This window comes from Phyllostomus hastatus, unplaced genomic scaffold (assembly GCF_019186645.2).
Source record: "Phyllostomus hastatus isolate PE091 unplaced genomic scaffold, TTU_PhHast_1.1 phas_contig_150, whole genome shotgun sequence".
NCBI lineage: Eukaryota > Metazoa > Chordata > Mammalia > Chiroptera > Phyllostomidae > Phyllostomus > Phyllostomus hastatus.
This window is the reverse complement of record NW_025333611.1, coordinates 20,935,692-20,956,036: the sequence shown is the minus strand read 5'-3', so window position 1 is coordinate 20,956,036 and position 20,345 is coordinate 20,935,692. Positions and strand designations below refer to the sequence as shown.

The 20,345-nt window shown below is 48.6% G+C and overlaps 1 protein-coding gene and 1 non-coding gene across 2 annotated transcripts in view; one reads left to right on the top strand and one right to left on the bottom strand.

Moving 5' to 3' along the window:
- Positions 1–17,133, bottom strand: part of SH3TC2 (SH3 domain and tetratricopeptide repeats 2) — a 44,984-nt gene extending 27,851 nt beyond the window's left edge. The window contains exons 1-4 of the mRNA XM_045830237.1: positions 16,938–17,133; positions 8,081–8,179; positions 4,505–4,632; positions 1,480–1,585 (exon numbers count right to left, since the gene is read on the bottom strand). Coding sequence (XP_045686193.1) covers positions 1,480–1,585; positions 4,505–4,632; positions 8,081–8,179; positions 16,938–16,989 — 385 coding nt within the window. The 5' untranslated portion in view covers positions 16,990–17,133. The remainder of the gene's footprint in view (positions 1–1,479; positions 1,586–4,504; positions 4,633–8,080; positions 8,180–16,937) is intronic.
- On the top strand, positions 3,303–3,409 carry LOC123813300. The gene has a single exon (XR_006784728.1). It is a non-coding gene; the product is annotated as a U6 spliceosomal RNA (small nuclear RNA).
- Positions 17,134–20,345: the final 3,212 nt, after the last annotated feature.

Here is a 20,345-nt window from a genome sequence, read left to right as displayed (position 1 = left end):
ATGACACTTTGGTTCGCAGCCCATGCTCAATCCACTGAGCTACGCCAGCCAGGGCTTCGTGTATCTTCTTTGATGGTGCTTCTTGTCCTCTAGTGTGTGCACAAGTCCCCTGGGGACCTTAGTGAAATACAGATGCTGGGTCAGTAGGTCTGGGGTGGGGCCTGGGAGTCTACCTTTCTAATGCTTGCCACATGATGCTGGCACTGCTGGTCCACGGAGCACACTCGGAAGAGTGAGGGTCTCTCATGGTCGCAGGAGGACATGGGTGGTGTAGAGAGAAGGAAATCACTTCAACTATAGGAGAACATGAGTCCCTGCACAAGGCTGCTTCCTGTGTCAGTCCACACAGAGACCGGCATCTTCTGGGATGCGTACAATATGTGTGAACTCAAGTGGCTGTGGGAGGCCGCTCTGCGTGGCGTGGGCCCAGCTTCCACTCAGAGATGCACAGGACCCACGCCCACAGATAGGTTCTCCTGTGGGGAATCAGGCCTGCAATGTACCTAGGCCACTATGAGTCTTGCTTTTTGCTAAAACTCCCTCACCCTGAATTGAGGACATTTACTACAAAGCAACTTCCTAAAAAAATATGCTAAACCTTCCAAGGATGAGTGTAACCGGTTCAACTACTTTTAACTTTTCATTTGCAAATATCCCTCTTCTGTGATGTGATTACCAGCATCCTCTCCTTTGTTTTCTGTAAAAGGTAACCACCTAAAGCGAGCCTGTGCATAGTAAATGAGGACCTTCTTGTAATGTGCCCAGTAAGACAATAAAAGCTTATTGGAGCAAGGGCCAAGGCATTTGCTCCCCTTGAGAGAAAAATCCATGCTGTCCCTTTTCCTCCACCGGATTCGGTAGTCTGTGTGAATGTCTCATTTTCATCCATAATGACGTGGACCCCATGACCCCAGGGACCGCATCAAGTGGCCTCCTTTCGCTTTGTAACTTCCCCGGCACGAGTTACCCTCCACGGTGAAGGTAGGGGAACCATCTCCCACTGCACCAGAGCAATGCTGTGCGCCCAAATCCTCTTTACCTTGTAGAAAACCCTGCGACCAAGGCCCCATTAGCAGATAAATCCTCCATCTCGTGCTTTGGCTCTCTCTCAGGAAAATGGAAATACGGAACTTTACTATTTTAAGCAGCTACTTTGATCTTACTCAAGGCTGGTTCTTTTTTCCAAACCATCAAGGTCACAGCTATCTTGGTACTTTGAATTTTAGTCTTGACCAATAACTCTTTGCCAACTGATTGGTTCTCTAATAAAGAAGTCTCTCCCTCAATACAAAAAGTGTTGCGCGTGGCATTTTAGAGCCATAGTTAATACCTGCTTTAGATTTAGTTTCAGGCATGCTGTGGTTAACTACCCATGTCAGGGCTCTACCTCTTAATTATCTGAGCCAGACCAATCCCTTAACGTCAGACCCTCCCTTAATGTCAGAGAGGTGCTCTTCACCTGCCTGCTCCATGTCGTACCTAAGTTCAGATAGGTGGAGAACTTCCAGATTTCCTCCATGGTCTTGAAGGTGATGAGGAACTGGGACTTCTGGGACTGGATGCCTACCAGCCTGGCTGAGAGGTCCTGAGCGAAGAGAACAGTGAGTCAGTGTGGCATGGCGGTGTCCTGTGAACCAGCTCACAGAGGTACCAAACACTCACTATGAATTTCTTGGTTGTGGCATTGAGTTTCACATCAAAGACACACAAAAAGGAAACAACCTAAATGCCCATCATAGGAGACTGGTTAAAGTGAATTATGGCTCATCCAGACAATGGAATATTATGATATCATGCAGCCATAAAAAAAAAGAATGAAGAAACTCTTTGTGTACTGGTATAGCCTCTAAATATACTCTGTTAAAAGGAACAATGGTAGTGACCAAAAGAAAAAAACAAGTATAGATGTGCAGTGAATGCTACCTGTTGTGTAAAACAAAGTTGTGTGGGGGAGAGTGGAAGAGAAATCATGGAAGGCACTTCGATTGTGAATCTATGTATACTGATTATTTTTATAAAGCTGGCAAACAGAAAAAGCACAAAAATAAAAATGATTAACTGAGTCCTTTTTCCTACACATGAGTATCTATATAACTACATTAATGTAAGTAGCATCAAATCACTTAAATTGTTTTGTGACCTTTTGTTGCTAAACAATATTTTGTGAACCATTTTCCACGTCATTGACTAACCCACATTATTTCGAATGGTTACATGTGCCATTGTTGCATTAACACAATTAATTCTTAACATTTCCTTAGGGCTAGACATTTGAGTTGTTTTCAGTTTCCTCAACATCCTAAACAGCACTGTGATAAGCATCCTACACCCAAACCTTTGCACACATCCTGGACTGTAATTTTGGGAAGTGTCATTGGGAATGGAAGGATAAGCACGCCTCAGTCCTGTAATGCAGGAGCCCCAGGGCCCTCTGAAGATGGTGCCATTTACAAACTCACAGGCAGAGCCAGAGGAGGCCTGCAGGCCCCGCCCCCCTTTTCAAAGCCTGACAAAACAGACCTGAGTCACTGCCCAAACCTGGTTTTCCCCTAGAATCCTTCAATCCTGCTTGCCCAAGCCTCTGGAGCTGACTGTCATGAGGGACAATCAGAAAGTCCCTGTCCCCCCAGGCCAAGTCCCACCATCAAAGATCAACCCCTGCGACAGTGACCTGGGAGAACCCTGGGGAAGGAAGAAGACGCAAGGATCCGAAGGAGGAGCCAGCCCCTAGGTCAGCCAAGTCAGAGTTCCGGTGTTCACTACCCCAGGCTCCAGCAGGCCCCAGCTCCTGAAGGATGAAGGTCCCAGTAGTCAGGGAAGCCATTCTAGGCAGGATTGATTTACAGCGAATTTACTAATTGTTGAGCCCTTCACCAAGAGCTTTATGAGCAACGCCTCATTTAACTCTCACAATCACCCTGTGGAAAGGGCACACTCACAGTACTTAATCCATTCTAAAATGCACTTTCACCATCTTAACAATTTCTGAAACAAAAGATAAGGAAGCAACACATCATACTTAATTGGCAGCCTTTATTTTCTTTCTCAGAGGTAAACGAAATAACGGTGCATTGCATAATCAGATGGCATTTCAGAGTTCACAGAAAATGGAATTGTCTCTATTTCACAGTCGAGGAGGCCCAAGCAGAGACAGGTTAAACAACCTGCCCAAGGTCGCCTGAGAGGACGCCGTGGCGCCCGGCTGGATCCAGCGGACTCCGGGGCGTGGCCCAGCAGACCGGCTCCTCAGCTGGACCCAGCCCTTGCCCAGGACAGGCGGGACCCGAATGAAAGAGAACTCTGTGCTCCCTTCGGCAGCGCTGACACGGACACTGGGACGGCACAGAGAAGGTTAGCACGGCCCCTGCACGGGGATGACGCGCAAATCTGTGAAGCATCCCAATTTGAAAAAGAAAAGAAACGAGAAAGAAACTATGATGCCAGTTAGCAACTAACGCCTCCAAGTGCCTGAATTCGGGAAATTCCAAAACAAAACCAAAACCACTCCACTCTTTATAAGTGATCCAGTGTGTGGGGGGCGTACACCACCACCCCAGCACGTGCCAAGCTCTCTGCTGACACCACCCCACATACGCCTTCCAACAAAACACAGGTGACCGTTTTGGGTTACATGACAGATTAACAGAGCTCGTTTCTCTTTTTAATTTTTGTCAAATGAATGTGGAGACGGTAAAAATAACCAGAACACAATAGTTTGTTATATAAAGTGCTAGTCTCCTTCCTCCACCTCTATTGCAACAACTTTCAACCGACTTAGACTTCCGTTCTCCTGGGAAATACCTCCTAAATGGTGAACAGTTCGATCCTACCCTTCTTCCTTGGTTTAACAACTGAAGATAACATCTTCCCACTATGGAAGACCAGAAACTGGTTTATTTACCTAATTGCCTTTTCATTCTCTCATTCTAATATTTACAGTAATTAATTTTTGATTAGCAAGCTTGGTATGTAAGAAAAATGTATGCCAGAGGTTACCAGTGGCCGAGGGAAGGGGACGGATGGGCGCTATGGTCTAGTGGGTACAGAGTTTTGGTGCAAGATGGTGAGAAAGTTCTGGAAAAGGAGAGGGGTGATGGTTGCACAACACTGCGAATGCACCTGATGCCACTGAATGGTTAAACTGGAAAACTTCTGTTTTATACACATTTATCACAATAAAAAAACAATACATTCAAATTCACCAAATTTAAATTATAATAACTCCCATCCTACAGAGGTTAACTTTCGGAAGGACATGCCACTAAGAGTGGCAGATTTGAGACAAAGTCTCTCTGATCCTGAGACTCCAGGGCCCCCCCCCACCCCCGCACTTCTGAGTTCCTGCCCTCCAGCTGAGCAGAGAATGTGTACATGTCCTTCATTCATTTGCTCAGTCAGACATTTTCTGGGGGCCTCCTTTGTTCCCTGCACTGTCTTAGGCACCAGGAGCCTACAGCAGACAGAAACCCAGGGTGGGAGTTCACACCCCTCGACCGGAGCTCACCTTAAACAGCACGCGCACCTCCTGGTCCTCATTCTCCAGCGCCCAGAGCCGCCTCCTGGCCGCTTCCTGCAAGGGGCCATTTACACACCTCCTGGAGCGGCTCTTCACACTGAAGGAGAGCGTCAGGTCTGCAAGGGGACAGGGGAGGGATGAGGTGATGGCAGGGCAGGGGAAGAAAGACAGAAGCACCAGTGTTTCTCACACCTAAACCCTGAGCAGGTGTGCTCATTTCTCAGAAATTACCTGGGATTTAACAATCCTCTAAACCATCTCCCCAGAAAAAAAATTGCTCAAGTCCGAATATGCTCTGGGAGCCCAGGACTCAGTGCACTTGGGCTGGCTCTGTCTGCTGTGAGCAAGGCTGACTCCCACGCTGCCTGGCACTAGATGATGGTGCAGACACGGTCACTGAATGTTCACTAAACACATGGAGCATTAGCGGTGGAGCCAGCTGGGATATGTATTCCCTCCCGTGGATAATTTGTGAAAGTTTCAAACTGTTTACATATTCATGAAAATGTATTTATATATCAAATTATAGTATGTAACTGGTATTCTATACCTTATGCATTATACATGCACACATACAGTTTGTCTCTAACTTGTTTCTTTCTGATAATGCATTTATTACTATTTGTCAGGGTAATTGGTTAATGGATTAACATCTATCTCTAATTTCTTCAAAATGCACATTCACCCACCCAGTACAGTGAACAGAAGCTGTTTTAAGTGCTACGATGCAGCAGAGAACAAAACAGACATGGTCCCTATTCTCATGTAGCTTGTATTGTTGGCCAACAACCAGTTCTGAACATAGTCATTTCAGATGCAGGAAGGTGCTGCGGAAAATGCGACCGAGTAAAGACACAGAGTGATGGAGCCGCTGGAGGGTGGGGTAGGCCTTCGGACTGCACTGTCTGGAAAGGTTACACTTAGAAAGTTCATCTAACAATTGCGCTTTGCCCCTGGGTCTTCTTCGGACGTTAAGCAGAATTACCAAACACAATAAAGCAAGGAGACATTGGCCTGGATAATCACAGAAGTGTCTCTTCTAGCCTCAGCTTGCCAGGGGCTTTGCGAACTCCTGAGTGACGGCCCCTATCACACTGGCCTGGGCCCACGGGGCAGCCCTGGACCCCTGCCTTTGAAAGGCCTGTCTTTACCCCAGAAGGCCTGAAAATGCTGTGGCCGCAGACCAGCTGCAGTATGGCATGCCCAACTGACCTGACATTGGTGTGAACTTCGGCTGGATGTTTGTTCCCTTCCATTCCTCTCTGACCTGTGTTCTAGCCTCACCCAAGCCCTCCATCTTCAGCCGGCCAGCTGCAACCCTCCGTCGGGTAGGGTCTCTGCACACCGGTCCCGAGGAGGAGGGGAAGTCCGGGGGAGGCGTCACACGGACCCAGGCTCAAGGCTTGGCTCTGTTCTTGCCAGCTTCACCCCCTGAGCAGTTAATTACCTCTCTATGCTTGACTTTTCTCATGAGCAAGTGGCTTTGAGAGTTCCTACCCCACAGGGGTTTTCAGAGGCTTACTAAATGAGATTATGCATGTAAAGGTTTTGTTTGGTGCCTAGTGCATGTTAAGTGTTCATTAAACAACATAAAGCATGAGCTGTCGCCCCTCGCAAATCCCCCACCCTCACCCCGGTACTCCAGCCCTTGCTGCTCTCCCTGCCCGCATCTTGCCACACCTGTGGTTAACCTTGACTTTGTGATTTCACCAAACTTGTCTCTTTTGTCCTTGTACAACCTGATCCAAACACTCCCTAGAATCTCTCTCTGGTAGCCCCTGATGAATGACAGCCCCTTCAGTGTAAATCTCCTTGCCTCGCATGCACATGAGTCTCTGGATGTGGAAAACAAAAGACATGGACTTAAATGAGCAAACTGCTTCTGAGGCCTCAGCCAGTGAGAGCCGACACTCCCATCGGAGCCTCTGGGCCCACTGCGGGGCCTGCAGCACCCTCTGCACCAGCATGCGGGGGAACGACTCAAGGTCGGCATTTTGTTGTTTGTTTTTTTTTGCAGTCCTTCTGAAAACCAGTTTTTAATCACGATAGTATATCTGACTGCTTCTGTCTTCAAATCTTTCTTATGAAGGACAGCCTGGCAGCGGGAGCCGAGTCTCCCCTTCTCTCCCCGTGACCTTCCTTGAAGCAGCCGTGTGGCAGAACACACTGAACGGTGAACAAGCTCAGCTTCAGCGGATTAGGTTTCCCCTACACACACCCCGTGGCCCCCTGCTCACGGGTCTTCGCGCACAGATAAGGCGAAATGCTGACTCCACCGTGTTCTCGAAAGAACAGATGGTGATTCAGCTTTTGGCGGGGTGGCCCAAGCTGACAGGCAGATAAGCAGATTGACACAATAAAAAGAAATGAAGGGCAAGGTTTTGCTTATTGTCAGCCAAGCGGTTTGGCAGAATTTGAAATTAGGAAAAGAAAGAACCTAGTAGGACACTTACACAATGTTAATTTATGTGATTTACATCCTTTGAAACATGCATAATGTAAACCTTTTCCTCAAATCTCTATCTCATCTGCTGGAGAGAGGTACGTGTTTGGAGGGGCGGAGGGGGGGCATCATGGTTATGAAGAAGGACTGGGGTTTGAATCCCTTTCTCGTCACAGACTAACTGTGGCTGTGGGGAAGTCACCCCCCTCTCTGAGGCCCTCTCTGCCACCTTCAAAACGGGGAGTTTGGTGCCATGTCCCACAGGTGAGCACGTGCAGATGGGAAGAACATAGGAGGGTCACTCAGCACTTGCTTGGCACTCAACAGTGGTCGCAGGTGCTGTACTGAGTCTTCTGCAGGCTCATCCTCAGCGTTTCTGGTACGAGGCTCACCCCGGTGCAGCTCTCTCTGAGGGCAACCCGCCCTGTGCCAGCTTCACTGAGGGCTCTTAAGGGGAACCTTGTGAGAGGCTTGTATTGAGAGTAAGAATTTTCTCAGGGTTTCAAAATCTTTTCCTGCTTCTGAAAGATTCACACAGATGCCCTTCTGCTCAGCCAAGCCCCCCGCCACATGTTCAACACTTTATTCACTCGTTTATTACTTTAACAAATATTTATTGAGAGCCTACTTTGTATACTGTTAGGTACTGTATAGAGTACAAATGTGACCTCTACCTATTTATTCAACTAGACCTGTATTTATTTACCAGACTTTTTGGAGCACCAGCTACGCGCAAGTAATTCTTCTAGATACCATGTAGAGTACATAATTATTCAAAAACATCACTCCTGATCTTCAGCACCTTAGACTCTAACCAATGATGTGCTTTCGTTAATACAGCAAATATGTGTGGAGCTCCTGATATGTGCCAGATTGTGAAGGGCTGAGCATTAAAACTGAAAAGGTTTAACTTAATCTCATAGACAATGAAGAGCACTGGAAGATTTGTGAGCAAGTGAATGTCATTGTCAGGGTCATGCCTACAAAGATGCACTTGGCGGTGCTCCTGAAAGGGATCAGAGGGAGGGAACCTGCTGGTGGGAGAGACAGGGAGCTTACTGCAGCATTCCCCAGGCAAACTGTTTTTTCAAAAATAGGGTTTGTCTTTGGCGTTTGGATACCTGGAGTCATGCTCTGTAGCGGGAAACATTTTTCCTTGTCTTCAGGTGCAGATCTAAACTTGCTTGATGAGGCTGAATCCTGGGACAGGGTTTCTTTACCTGGAGGAGAGCAAATGAAAGGCCATTTGTGAGAATATAAGCAAGTATAAACAAAGACTACAAGTTTTTGTCCAGTGACAATTTTTCTCCAGGGCCGGCAGCATGGAAGAACTCTATCACCATCGTGCTATAATTATTTACTACTTACCTGTTATACAAAAAAGCTGTTATACATGCCATCTCAATCATGCAACAGTCAGGGTGTCCCTGTTTCATTAAAATAAAAACGGATTTGCACCCCCAGGTCAGACCGAGTCCCAAGGCATAGGATGTTGAAGGTGCTTGATGCATGCTGAGCCAACAAGGTCAGCACAGGTGGGACTGCAGCATGGCTCCAGGCCAGTGGGTGGGGAATGGAGGTGCCGGAGCAGAACGAGAGAGAAGGGCATCATCGGGGAGGTGGCTGGGGCATGGCTGTAATGGCCCTGAAAGAGATGATGGTCCCCAGACTGTCCTTCTGTCTGACCACTAAATAGCATCCTGAATGGGACGTCTCTCTCGTCTCTAGCTCTCCAAAACATCCCTGTCTTTGCAGCTGTAGAATTGGAGTGAGAAGGCGGAAAAAACGAAGATTGCGGCACAAGTTAGAGTTAGGGAGGAGGCTGTTTTGATGGCAGAGGGTTGAGAAGAGAAGAGAGTGCAGCTAAAAGCTTGAGGCACGGCATGAGGCAGTAGGTATTTTTTAAACTTAAAGGGGATTTCACAAGTATGGCTATGGAATGCGGGTCTCATTCACAGTATCCCCAAAATACAATGACAGAACTCAAGTCCTTAACGCATTACTTTTGGTCACTCTGTTCTTTTGACCGTGACACTGCTCAAGGACTATATGTGGCACGGGGTCTGAGTATTATGTTACCTGGCCCTGGAAAGAGGGCCAGCCACCCTGACAACCACTGTTTGAGTCCCTCACTTATTCCTCCCTGTTTCTTCACTTGTAAAATGGCGGTGGGTCAAAGTCAAGCAGGCCCACCAGGTTCACTTCCAAGACCCTTGCTGTTGTTGATGCAGCCCAAGCCTGACATGGTGATAAGTGACAGAGCGACTGTGCCCCATCTAGTCACCGCTGGTGAGTGCGGGACCCAAATCCCCACCTTGAGGCGCGGAGGCAACACCGCCGTCTGTGCCCACACAAGCGAGACTTGGAGATCCAAGTGGAGGACCTTCCACTTCTTCACGGTGAGACAGTTAGCACTCTTTTTGTGTGTGGTGAACAGGGAGAATGGAGTGGATTGTGGCTTGAATAGGCAGAAGGAGGGGCCCATCAGCTCACAGCTCTTCATTCCGTAAGTCTCAGTAGGGTTCAGTGCTGACAGCTAAGCAGCTTAGCTGGAAAGCTGACCATAATGATCTGTGGTTAAATGGGATCATTTCACAGCCCTGCCCCCAGCAACCAAAAGTCACTGTAGCAGAAAGACACTGACTGGCTTGGAAATCACGAGGTCCGAGGTTTGGTACAATTGGATCCTCCCATACCTAGTTAAGTGACATTGGCCAAGACATTTCTTGTGTCCATGTTTTGAGATTTCACTTTTCCCACCCCTAAGTGAGGAATTGATCTAAAGGAGTGCCTCTCAACACTGGCCGCCTATTTGAAACACCCAGCGTGCTTTTCAAAAATACCGGTGCCTAGCCTCATCTCTGACTGCTGATCTATGTGGTTCGTTGTGCAGCCCAGCCACAGGTATTTTTTTAAATTTCCTCAAATGCTTCTAATTTGAGTCAGTGTGAAGAGCCACGTGCCTACCCTGGCGGTTCTCCAACTTTGATGTGCTGTGAATCACCTGGGGATACCGATCAAATGCAGACTCTGCCCCCACAGCTGAAAGCCTGAGGTTCGGCGTTTCTGATGCGGTCCCGGGATCACACTTGGAGTGGCAGCCTGCTTTTCTGCTCGAGGACAAAGTTGGGAAACCGGAAAAACAGAAGCCACAGGCCAGAGAAAACCCACAGACATTTTTTTTCTTTTTCTTTTCTTTTCCCCACACAGTGAACTTTTAAAGTGTGAATGGCTGACACCATTTAAAATCAGGATGTTTTGCACAATTTGGATGCTTGGCCTCACTTTGAGACTGCAGATCGGCAGCCCGAAGCCCTCGCTCTCCGTAGCAGCAGGCAGCTGAGGCTGGGTGGTTGCAGCCCCTCCGCTGGGCACTTGCTCTCCGGCCACCATGGTCCCCACACAGACAGGCTGCTCACTCACACTCAGCCTCGGCTAGCTCCGAGAGTGTGTGCCCGTTGTAGGGCTGCATGAGCAGGGACAACAGCCTGAGGACGATGAGGACCCATGAGCTGAGTCCACCCCGAAGAAGGACGTCCAGGAGGGTGGCCCTGATCTGGGGGGTGGAGGGAGGAGTGCACAGCTCGTAAAGATGCGTGAGGCACAGAGCGGAAAATCACAGTTTTCACACAACATGCTCGTTTTGTAAAAGATACCTGTACAAAAAAAGCCTTGTAGAAAAATATAGAAAATCTTCATGACTTGGAGTAGCCAGTGATTTTCTAAATAGGGTGGAAAGAGCACTGCTCACAAAATAAATAATGGATAAATTAGAATCCATTAAAATTAGAAACTTTGTTAATCAAAAGACACAATATGGTGAAAGGTAAGTAATGGAGTAGAAGAAAATATAAACAATACGTATATTCATAAAGAGCTCAAATCCAGAATATACAAAGAATGCTAACAGATCTTTAATAAGTAGGCAACCTTCTAGAATATTGGGCAACAGGCTTGAATAGGCATTTTATCAAAGACAATATCTACATGGCCAATGAATGTATAAAAACTCTTTCAAGCTCATCGGGGAAGTAAAAATTACAATCACAATGAAACACCACTACATGGCTTAAATGAAAAAGACAGATAAAGCCAAGTGTTCGCAAGGATGCACAGATACTAGAATTTCATATACGGCAAGTGTGAGAATAAGTTTTAAAAATTTTCACTTTGGAAAACTGTTTGACAGTCTCAGTTCAAGCTGAACATATCCATATATACATATGCATGAGATTCGGCAATTCCACTCCTAGGTATATATCCAAAATAGTACATACATATGTTCACCAAAATACATCTACTAAAATATTCAGAGCAGCAGTGTCGATAACAGACAAACACTGGCAATGAAGTAAGTGTCCATCTCCACTAGAACGGATAAGCGAAAGGTCTGCGTACAATAAACACAATGCAGCAATGAGAACAAGTGAGTTACCACCCCAGGGAGCAGTGCAGGTGGACACGCTCCCCTCAGGAAAATACAGCACGTTGCCTACATCTAATTTCACGCGCAGATCTGCATGAATGGGGAACTTTAACGACAGGATGAGTGTAAAAGCATTCCCGCCACCTTTCTCTACGTCAGAATATCTTGGTGAGGCTGGAGAAGTGCGTGTCTAATTAGCACTTTGGGGGTTCCTGTGGGCCCTGAGAACACACAGGCAGAGCCAGTTCAGCAGATGCCTAGGACGCACGAGCCAGAGGCCAGCCCCTTGAGAAACAGCAAGGGGTCTGGAACATGACATTGACCTTTATAACAGGAAGGGCACTTAATAGTTGCACAGGATTTACAGTTTACCAAGCTTTTTCACATGAAATTGCAGTTCCACATGAAAGAATTTCAAGACTTGAGCTGGGCCTGGAGAAAGAACCAGGCACTACTGAAGGCAACAAAAAACTATGATGTAGAATAAAGTACTTTAGGAAAAATATATGATTTTTTTTAATGACTGAAAGGAAATAAAACAAAAGGTCCACAGTGGTGATTGCTGAGTCATTTTAAATGACTTTCCTGTACTTTGTCTACTTTCCAAGCATTCTGCACTGGGTATGCCTTTGCTTTCTAACGCTAGAGGCAGGTGAAGAAGTGCCTAGGAACAAAGAGTCTGCAATCAGATGGTCCAGGACTCGAACCCCAGCTTCATTAGCCATGTGACCCTTGTGAACCAGTCTGTGTGGTTCAGATGAGGCTGGCTCCATTCATCCAGGGCTGCAAAAGTGGTCACATGACTCAAGTAAAAGTGAATCTCGTTATGCTGTGCAACAGCCTCACAACCAAATTAAACCAATGAAAAGTAGTCGTAGGACCCTCACCAGCACTCTTAGAGAAGAGCGAATTTCTTCTGCTGGACTTGAAGCTGTGAGTCCGACAGCCTGGAGCTGTGGGGCTCAGCTACAGAGACACGCCTGCCTGAGCTTCAGGCCAACCCAGTACAAACAGAGCCCCAGAAAGATAACTTCCTGATAACATCATGGATTCCTTGATCAAGCCACACCTGAAGCAAGTAACGTCTAGATTTTTCACTTATGGATCAGTAAATTACTTTCTATAAGCTAGCTGCTTTGTTATTATTTTTGGTTAGAAAAGGTTACTTAATTCAGAAAACCCTGAGATTTATTTAAAAGCTGTCAAACTACTTTCCAAAGTGGCTGTACCATCTTGCACTCCCATTAGCTATGTGTGAGAGTTCCAGTCGCTCCACATCCTCACCAATACTTGTGAGTACCGATCTTTTTCATTTTAGCTATTCTGTATGTGCAGTTTTATTTCATTGTTTTAATGTGTATTTCCCTAATAACTACTGATGCTGAGCATTTTTTTTCATGTGCTTATTTGCCATTCCATATTTTCTGAATGAGAGTGTCTGTACAAACATTTTGCTCCATTTTAACTGGGTAGTAATTACAGAAGATGAATGTTAGAAGAGATCACTCAGTTTCACCCCTGATTTTACCGCTTCAGAGCCTCAGCCCCAGAGAGCGGTAGTGACTTGTCCAAGGTCACACAGAAAGTCAGCCACAGAGCTCGGGTGTAGACCTTGCTGTTTCCACCACATTACCTTGACCTCAAAAATCTGACTTCCAAAGCCTCTCATCCGGGAAACATCTAACTCACAGAAACTTGCTGCGAATGAGAATCCACACCCATTTCTCCTCTCTGCCTCTCCTCCCTCGCCCTCAACTTTAAGAAAAAAAGTAAATAGTAAACATTTCCCTGCATGATTTTTTCCTCTACTCACACATTTTTCTTCCTCCTCTGACCTGACAAGCACACAACCAGCAGTTTTATGATGTAACCCCTTGTCCTTGTAGGGACAAAGGTCAGAGTAGAGCTACAGCTACATCAGATATCATTATTAGATAACAATGTTGAGTGGGGGAAGTGAGTTGCATAATGATAGAATTTTGTTTAAGTATTTAAATCTTCAAAATCGTTTTTTGTAATGAATATGTAAAAATGTAAAAAAGCACAAAACTGCTGAATTCATGGACGTGATTAGCTTTGAGGAGTGAAAAGGGGAATGTGATTGGGAAAACTACCCAGGGACCCTAATTGTATCTGCAATGTTTCATTTTTTCAAAAAGTATGAGAAAGGTTAAAAAGGTCTGAAGCTAATATGGCATAAAGTAGAAACTTACTAAAGCTAGATGGTGGGCTTATTGTTCTAATATTCTCTATCATCAGGATGTTCAAAGTGCCTCACAAGTTTTCTCAAGTTCAGACGTGAAGCGTCACTTACTCCCTTCCTCGGGCATTCACCTTCAGTCTCCTGTTGTCATGCTGATGATTACTACTGACCACAAAGGTTGAAAGGGAAGTTACAAACTCTAACCATCAATACAGGCAAATGTATCTCTCTCACATCCACTGTTTAAGGGTAGACATCTGCCAAATTCCTTCAAGAATGTGTTGAGATAAGGGGAAAGTGCTAGGAGGTTTTGGACCCACATACTTGGACATGGCTTGCTCTGTAATCCTAGGTGACCCACTGTGGTTTATTGGACAATGGCAAGGACACTGAAGGGGCCCGGAAGTCAGAATTGATGGCAATTGACCAGAAACTCACCCTCTCACCATGCGTAATCAGGAGGTTTACGTGAGCAGATGAGAGACATCACAGGAAACATATGTTGCAGGCAGCAGCCACACACGAGAAGGTGGCGTGCCTGTGGCCATCAGAACCAGCATTAGTCATCCTGTCGCACAGCAGCAAACCAGTCGGCCGGCCAGCCAGGGCTCGGTTCCATCAAGAACCTTCCCCTTTGCTGCCTCCCTTTCCCCTGGGGACTGTTGGTCCTCAATGTTCACTCCCACTTAAGCAGACACAATGGCAGAGGCAGCCAAAGAAACACGAGCACTGAGCCTGCTCGGGAGCCTCCAGCAAGCAGAAGAAGGAATGCTGGGGCACTCCTACCAGCTAACGATAACACAGACCGCAGTCACTGAGGGGCTATCTGACGCCAGACCCTGTGCTCCACCCGTGAGACGAATGATCCCATGTAACCCGCACAAATGCACCAAGTAATAGATACTACCATTAGATGCAGTTTACAGGCAGGAAGGCTGAGGTCTGAAGAATACAGTGAAGAAATACAATGAAGTCCCTAGAGTCAAGATGCTGAACTACTAAAATCGAGTAGGTTGAGGTATGAGGAAGCAATCCTGTTCTTGTTTTTGTGAGCCTGGGAACCTACCCCTTTGACCTTTACATAAGTCTTGTGTCAATACCTGGTGTTCATCAGCCTCCAGATACCCCCCTGGGCAGCCCTGAAGAACTAAGGAGAGAGAATGTTCATGCAGCCAGACCACCTGACATCCATTGCCCAGGCCACCGGCCACCTAGAGGATTGCCATCGCAGACCAGCCCAGAGGCTGACAGCGAATGCAGGCCTGACTCTTCTCCGGAACACGCCCTTGACTGTGAGAACCCTTGGCTTTTCGTTCCCCTTCCAACCACTCTGGGTATCGCCTCATTGTGTTTTCAGTTTGCAAACCCTCAGACCCTTCAATAAAGCTTTACGTTTTACTTCTAGCCACAGCCTCCTGTTGCACGTATGCTCATTCAGCAGGTTCGGAGAATATCAGAGACTTGCCCAGCATCACGTGATCATGAAGTTGCTCCAGGATATGTCTCCCATTTTGCTCCATTTTTCTAGGACAAATAAGTGCACCTAGAAGGTGCTGTTTGTATCAACTGGCCTAAGACCTACAACACTTCTCTCAACCACCCTAGGAAAGAGCCCTGACAAGGATGGGGGACAATGTGAAATGATGTCATTAAAAAGCCTCATTGGAAATAAATAGCAAGCTGGCTCTTGGTGAAAAAGTGAATCTAGGATGCCCACCAATTATCAATAACAAAGTCAGGTAAACCAGTAAAATAACTGAATGATAGTATTGAAGAACTTTGAGGGTGGTTTTTCAATATTGGTTTGTTTGTCTGAGCTGCAGAATGCTCTCCCATGAAATCCGGGTTTAAGAGCAAGATCTAAAGCTGAAGGTCAGGGTGCAGGAGGAGGGGTCCCGAGAAACCTGCACAGGCCAAGTTTATGCCCCCCTCATCTTACAGATGAGCAAACGGAAGCCTGGGGAGAGAGCGTGATGTGCCCGCCATAGGAATGTAATTAATGCGGCTAACGTTTATTGTGCTTAATTAACTGTGTACCAGGTTGTTTTGAGTGTTTCACATGGAGTCTTAATCCCTACCACAGCCCTGGGAGGAAGACACAATGATATCATAAAATCTACAGGTGAGAACGCTGAGCCACGGAGAGGTTTGTTAGGCTTGACTTGCAGGTTGTGCAACGCAAGTCAAAGAACCAAGATCACACCCAGGCATTCTGGCCTCGAAGGCCAGGTGATCAACGGTGATGATGCCTGCCTTGGCGGCCTCATTTGCAGGTTTGCTTATACTTCCTCAGTCTGGGGTGGCCTTAGTCTAGGACCCTCACCCTGCTAGAGGTGCCAAGGGCCTAGGCTAGAACTTCAAGCAAAGGAAGCAGAACATGGCTTCTTCCTGTTCACCTTGACACTGCTGAGCCCAACTAGCAAGATTCCCAGGGGAAATCCTCTGTCAGAGACGGGAAAGCCTGGCCGAGGGGCTCTCCTGGGCTCCTCCCCCGAGGAACCACGGCAGTGCTCCGGGCAGACACGGCGTGCTAACCAGGGTTGGGAACTGCTCCTTGGTGTGACGCTCTTCCAGCTCCTCAATGGTCTTCCCCCAATTCAATCACCCCCACCCCCAAAGCCACCACTTGCCCTCATAAATGCCGTTTGCGAGACCACAGGGCCTCATCCTGGTCCTGGTCTGAAGAGAAGCAAGGAGCTTGCATTAGGGTGACCCACCATCCTCGTTTCCTGGGACCGTCCCAATTTTAGCCTTGGCTGCAGCTGGGGAGACCGCCCCCCCCCCCAATCCCAGGCAAACCAGGATGGTTGGTCACCCAATGTCAAGTCTCAGCGGTTTGACAGTTTCTTAGAGCAACAACCCTCTGTGGCCTCAACTTGACGTACCGAAACAACACATCACACTGTAACAGGAAACTGCCTGTTTTTGTTCAGTAACAGCAACCCTGACGAACACAGGGTTTGAGGGACAGAAGCCAAGTTTCTGACCACCCATGGGCCCCAGAGGAACTCACAGCCTGAGCTCTTTTCCTGACCTAGAGAATCTTGGGAAGAAAGGAAGGAAGGGCTTAGTCACACCCTGCGAGTGGCGGCCAAAAACAGCACTGACTCCTCGCAGAGCCAGCTCACAGCCTCTCTCTTCAGGAAAGGTAGAGGCTTCCCAGGCTCTGCAGCCTTCTCACAAAGCCAGAATGGCAAACACTGACAGCGGGAGGGAGCAGGGAGCCAGAAGGCACAACCGTCCCCCCGTTCTTTGGAAGAGCAGCTTCCCCAACCCAGCAGACCCCTGAGCCTTCACTGGACCAACCACCTCAGCCAAGACACAGGCCGGGCCCCCCCAGGAAACTCACCTGGGCCCCAGGACAGAGTCGGCTCCCTGGGGATGCAGAAGCAGCCACCCATGTGTTCACCATCCTCCTGGGGCCGAGGACCCTGGGAACACCAGCCAGAAGAGCACGGGGAGGGGACAGCCTCCCCACGGTGTTCCTCCTCCCGCCTCCACCCCGGCACACGAGGGACCAAGGCCCCGGCTCAGTGCACAATGCAGCCTTTGATATCCTGGCTGCAGCAGGAGGCCCAGGGAGGATGGGAGGGGCTGCCCGTCCCTCAGGCCCCATCGCCCTCGCCCTCGCACTGCCAGGCCTCTGCCTGGGAGCAGAGCTCCTCCCTGACTCTCTGCAGACTGCTTCATGCCTAGCAGGCTGCGGCACATTCCAGGCATTCTAAGATTGAGATACACTGTTCGGTTCCTGCGGGGGCGGCCAGGGTGGAGGAGGAGGGCAGAGAGCACCCCAGGAACCAGGCTGCTGGTCTTGCTCCCTCCTGGACTGACTTGGCCTGCCCTGAATTGTCTGCCTCAGGAAAGGGATTCCCCACCCAGGCTCTCTGCAAGCACCGTCCTCAGCTACCCTCGTGAGGCTGAAGCAGGAGCTCTGGGCGAGGCATCTCAGCTCAACACCAGCAGCATCAATGAGCCAACCGCCTGCTGGGGAAGGTGCCACGCCCCAGCCCTGGCTCCCAAGGCCCTGGGCAGAGGGGATCTGGGAAGTCGCCTGATGTGGCCCAGCATCTCACAGGTGAGAAGGTGGAGGACCAGGTATGGGAAGGCTACAAGTATGCACAAAATACTGGTCACACAGACCAACCTCTTTTCCATTTTGGAAAGTCAGCAAAGCAGGGGAACGCAACTGACTCCGTGTGGCTGAATCTCAGCAAACCTCCCCTGACATCGCCCGAAGGAAACAGAAAAGATAGGGCTGAGCGCCAGCCGGGTCAGACAGGGGCACGGGTGATCTAACAACCACACGCAAGGGTCACTCATCCCTTAGTGTTTGTCTAATGCCAAGAGCAAAGGTCAGTGGTGAGTGGTCCAAAGAGCGAGGAGACGTAGGCTGAGAGAAATCAGGGTCCCGACTGCCGGGAGGATGGACCTGGGGTCCCTCTCACAAGCATTTGAAGGAGGGAGGAGGCCAGGTCAAGTCGAATTCTGGAAGGAGGACTGGGGTGACAATGTGAAGGATGACCCGGGGGTCAATCTCACCGGAGTGGTCTGGAGTGTGTCCACCTCACACACCAGCTCAAACCCAGGGGACGGCATCTCCACCACGTGTCTGAAGCCTGGCTCCAGGTGCAGACTGACTCAGCCTGACTCCCAGCTCCTACGAGGCAGGCGCTCAGTGCGCCCTACTTCACTTAAGCCCCGTGGGGTCGGCATCGTCGTCCCTACTCGTAAGGGAGGAAGCCGATGAGCAGGGGCGTGCTGCTTGTCTCAGACCCTACCATGTAGGAGAGTCAGATTCGGGACCCGCCAGAGGCTGCACTTTTCTGCTTACAGGTTCTTCCCACGAGCACGCCGAGGGAGGACTGGGCTGGGGGGCAGGGCAGGGAGTGCAGGCGGCACAGGGTCTCCGGTCACACTGCCACCAGGCAGGATGTTTGAAGTGTCCGCTTCCCATGACGTGTCCCATGCCTTTCTCCTCACCAAAGCACAGCATTTCAAGTATGAATTGGGATGTTTTCTTGGGCCCAAGATAAAAGGGCGAGGGTTTCTTCAGAAAGCAGCCACCTGAAATTCAGGGAGGTAGGTGAGAATCAGACAGAGAAGAGAAACCACGGTCTTTAACTTGCAGAGGACGGCAAATCTCAGGCTCGCCATTTTCCGCGTTACTTGCCCGCACACCATTGTTATACAGGCGCAGTAACGGAGATCAGAAATTGTAAATGAAAGAGACCAACCACTGGAAGGTCATCTGTCATAGATGACACCCTGGAGCAAGGGACTGAGACACATATTTTGTCAAATCTGAAATGAATGGTCCATTGCTTCTCGTCAGATACAAGAAACTAGTGCTATTCTGCTCTGGGTAGCTCAGATGAATCAAGCAGAACAAAGAGCTTTTCAGACAGAGACAGCAGCATGTCCAAAGGCCCTGGGACAGACAGAGGCACTCGATCAGGCGGTGCAGGTATGAAGATCATCTAGAAGGCCACATGTGCGCGGCCTGAGGCTGGAACATGCATGGCATGTTAGAGGAAAAGCACGTGTGATTGGAATCTAGGAGGCAGGACATCATACAGAGATGAGGTCAGAGAAAGCGGCAGGAGGCCAGGTGATGTAGGACTGCAGCTTTTGCTCTGAGGGAGATGGCAGCCAATGGAGAGCAGTAAACGCAGGAGTCACGTGATTGACCTGGGGCTTTAAAAGGTCACCCTGGCTGCTCCTTGGACCTCAGACTGCAGCTGGGATTCCAGGTTTGCAGCAGTGGTAACGTTCAGGAGAGAGCAGATGGTCGCTTGGACGAGAGTGACGTCAGTGGGTGTGGTGACGGCGGCTGAGGTATTGGACGTATTTTCCAGTGAAGAGTATCTTGGTGAAGGTTCTCCAGAGAAGCAGAACCAATAGAATAGACTCGTACGTCTGTGGGGCGAGGGGGGCACTGCCCACTCTCAAGAGAAGCCCCTGCTAGGCCTCAGGCAGTGAGGAGCACGCCGGAATGTCCCCTGTGCCCTGGCACGTGACTAGATAGTCGGATTTGGCATGGAAACCCGACATTCACATTTTTGAACTAATTCTGAGTACCTTCCCAAGCACAGCGGCGGTGGGCCGACACTCCAGGGCAGACAAGCGTGCCTGCCGGCCAGATTCAGCCCAAGAGCAGCGAGTTTGCCCCCGCAGGTGTAAAATCGGGTTGTTTTTCTTGGAAAAGTTTACAATCTTCTTGGGAAAATAAGACATGTTCTTGGGTATTATAATTCAAGAGAAAAACTAAGGACCATGTGATGGGTGGAATTGTGCCCCCGCAAAATAATATATTGACGACTTAATACCCAGTGCCTCTGAATGGGACTCTATTTGAAAATAGAGTTTTATGATATTAAACTAAGTTAATAAGTTAGTTTAAAATAAGTTCATACTGGAGTAAGGCAGGCCCCTAAACCAATATGACTTATGTCCTTTTTAAAAAAAAAAACAAAACACCTTATGAAGAGACACAGACACATGGGAGAAGCTCGTCTGACAGCGAAGGGGGAGAGATCAGAGTGGCGTGGCTGCAAGCCCAAGATGCTGCCTGCAAACCCTCCGAAGCTGGGGAGAGGCAGGGAAGGCTCCTGCCTGGGTGTCATGGGGAGTGTGGCCATGCAGACGCACCTTCATGTTGGACTTCGAGCCTTCAGAATTAGGACACAATACATTTCTGTTGTCTTAAGCCACCCACTTTTGGGTACTCTGTAAGGGCATCCCTAGGAGAAAAATGCAG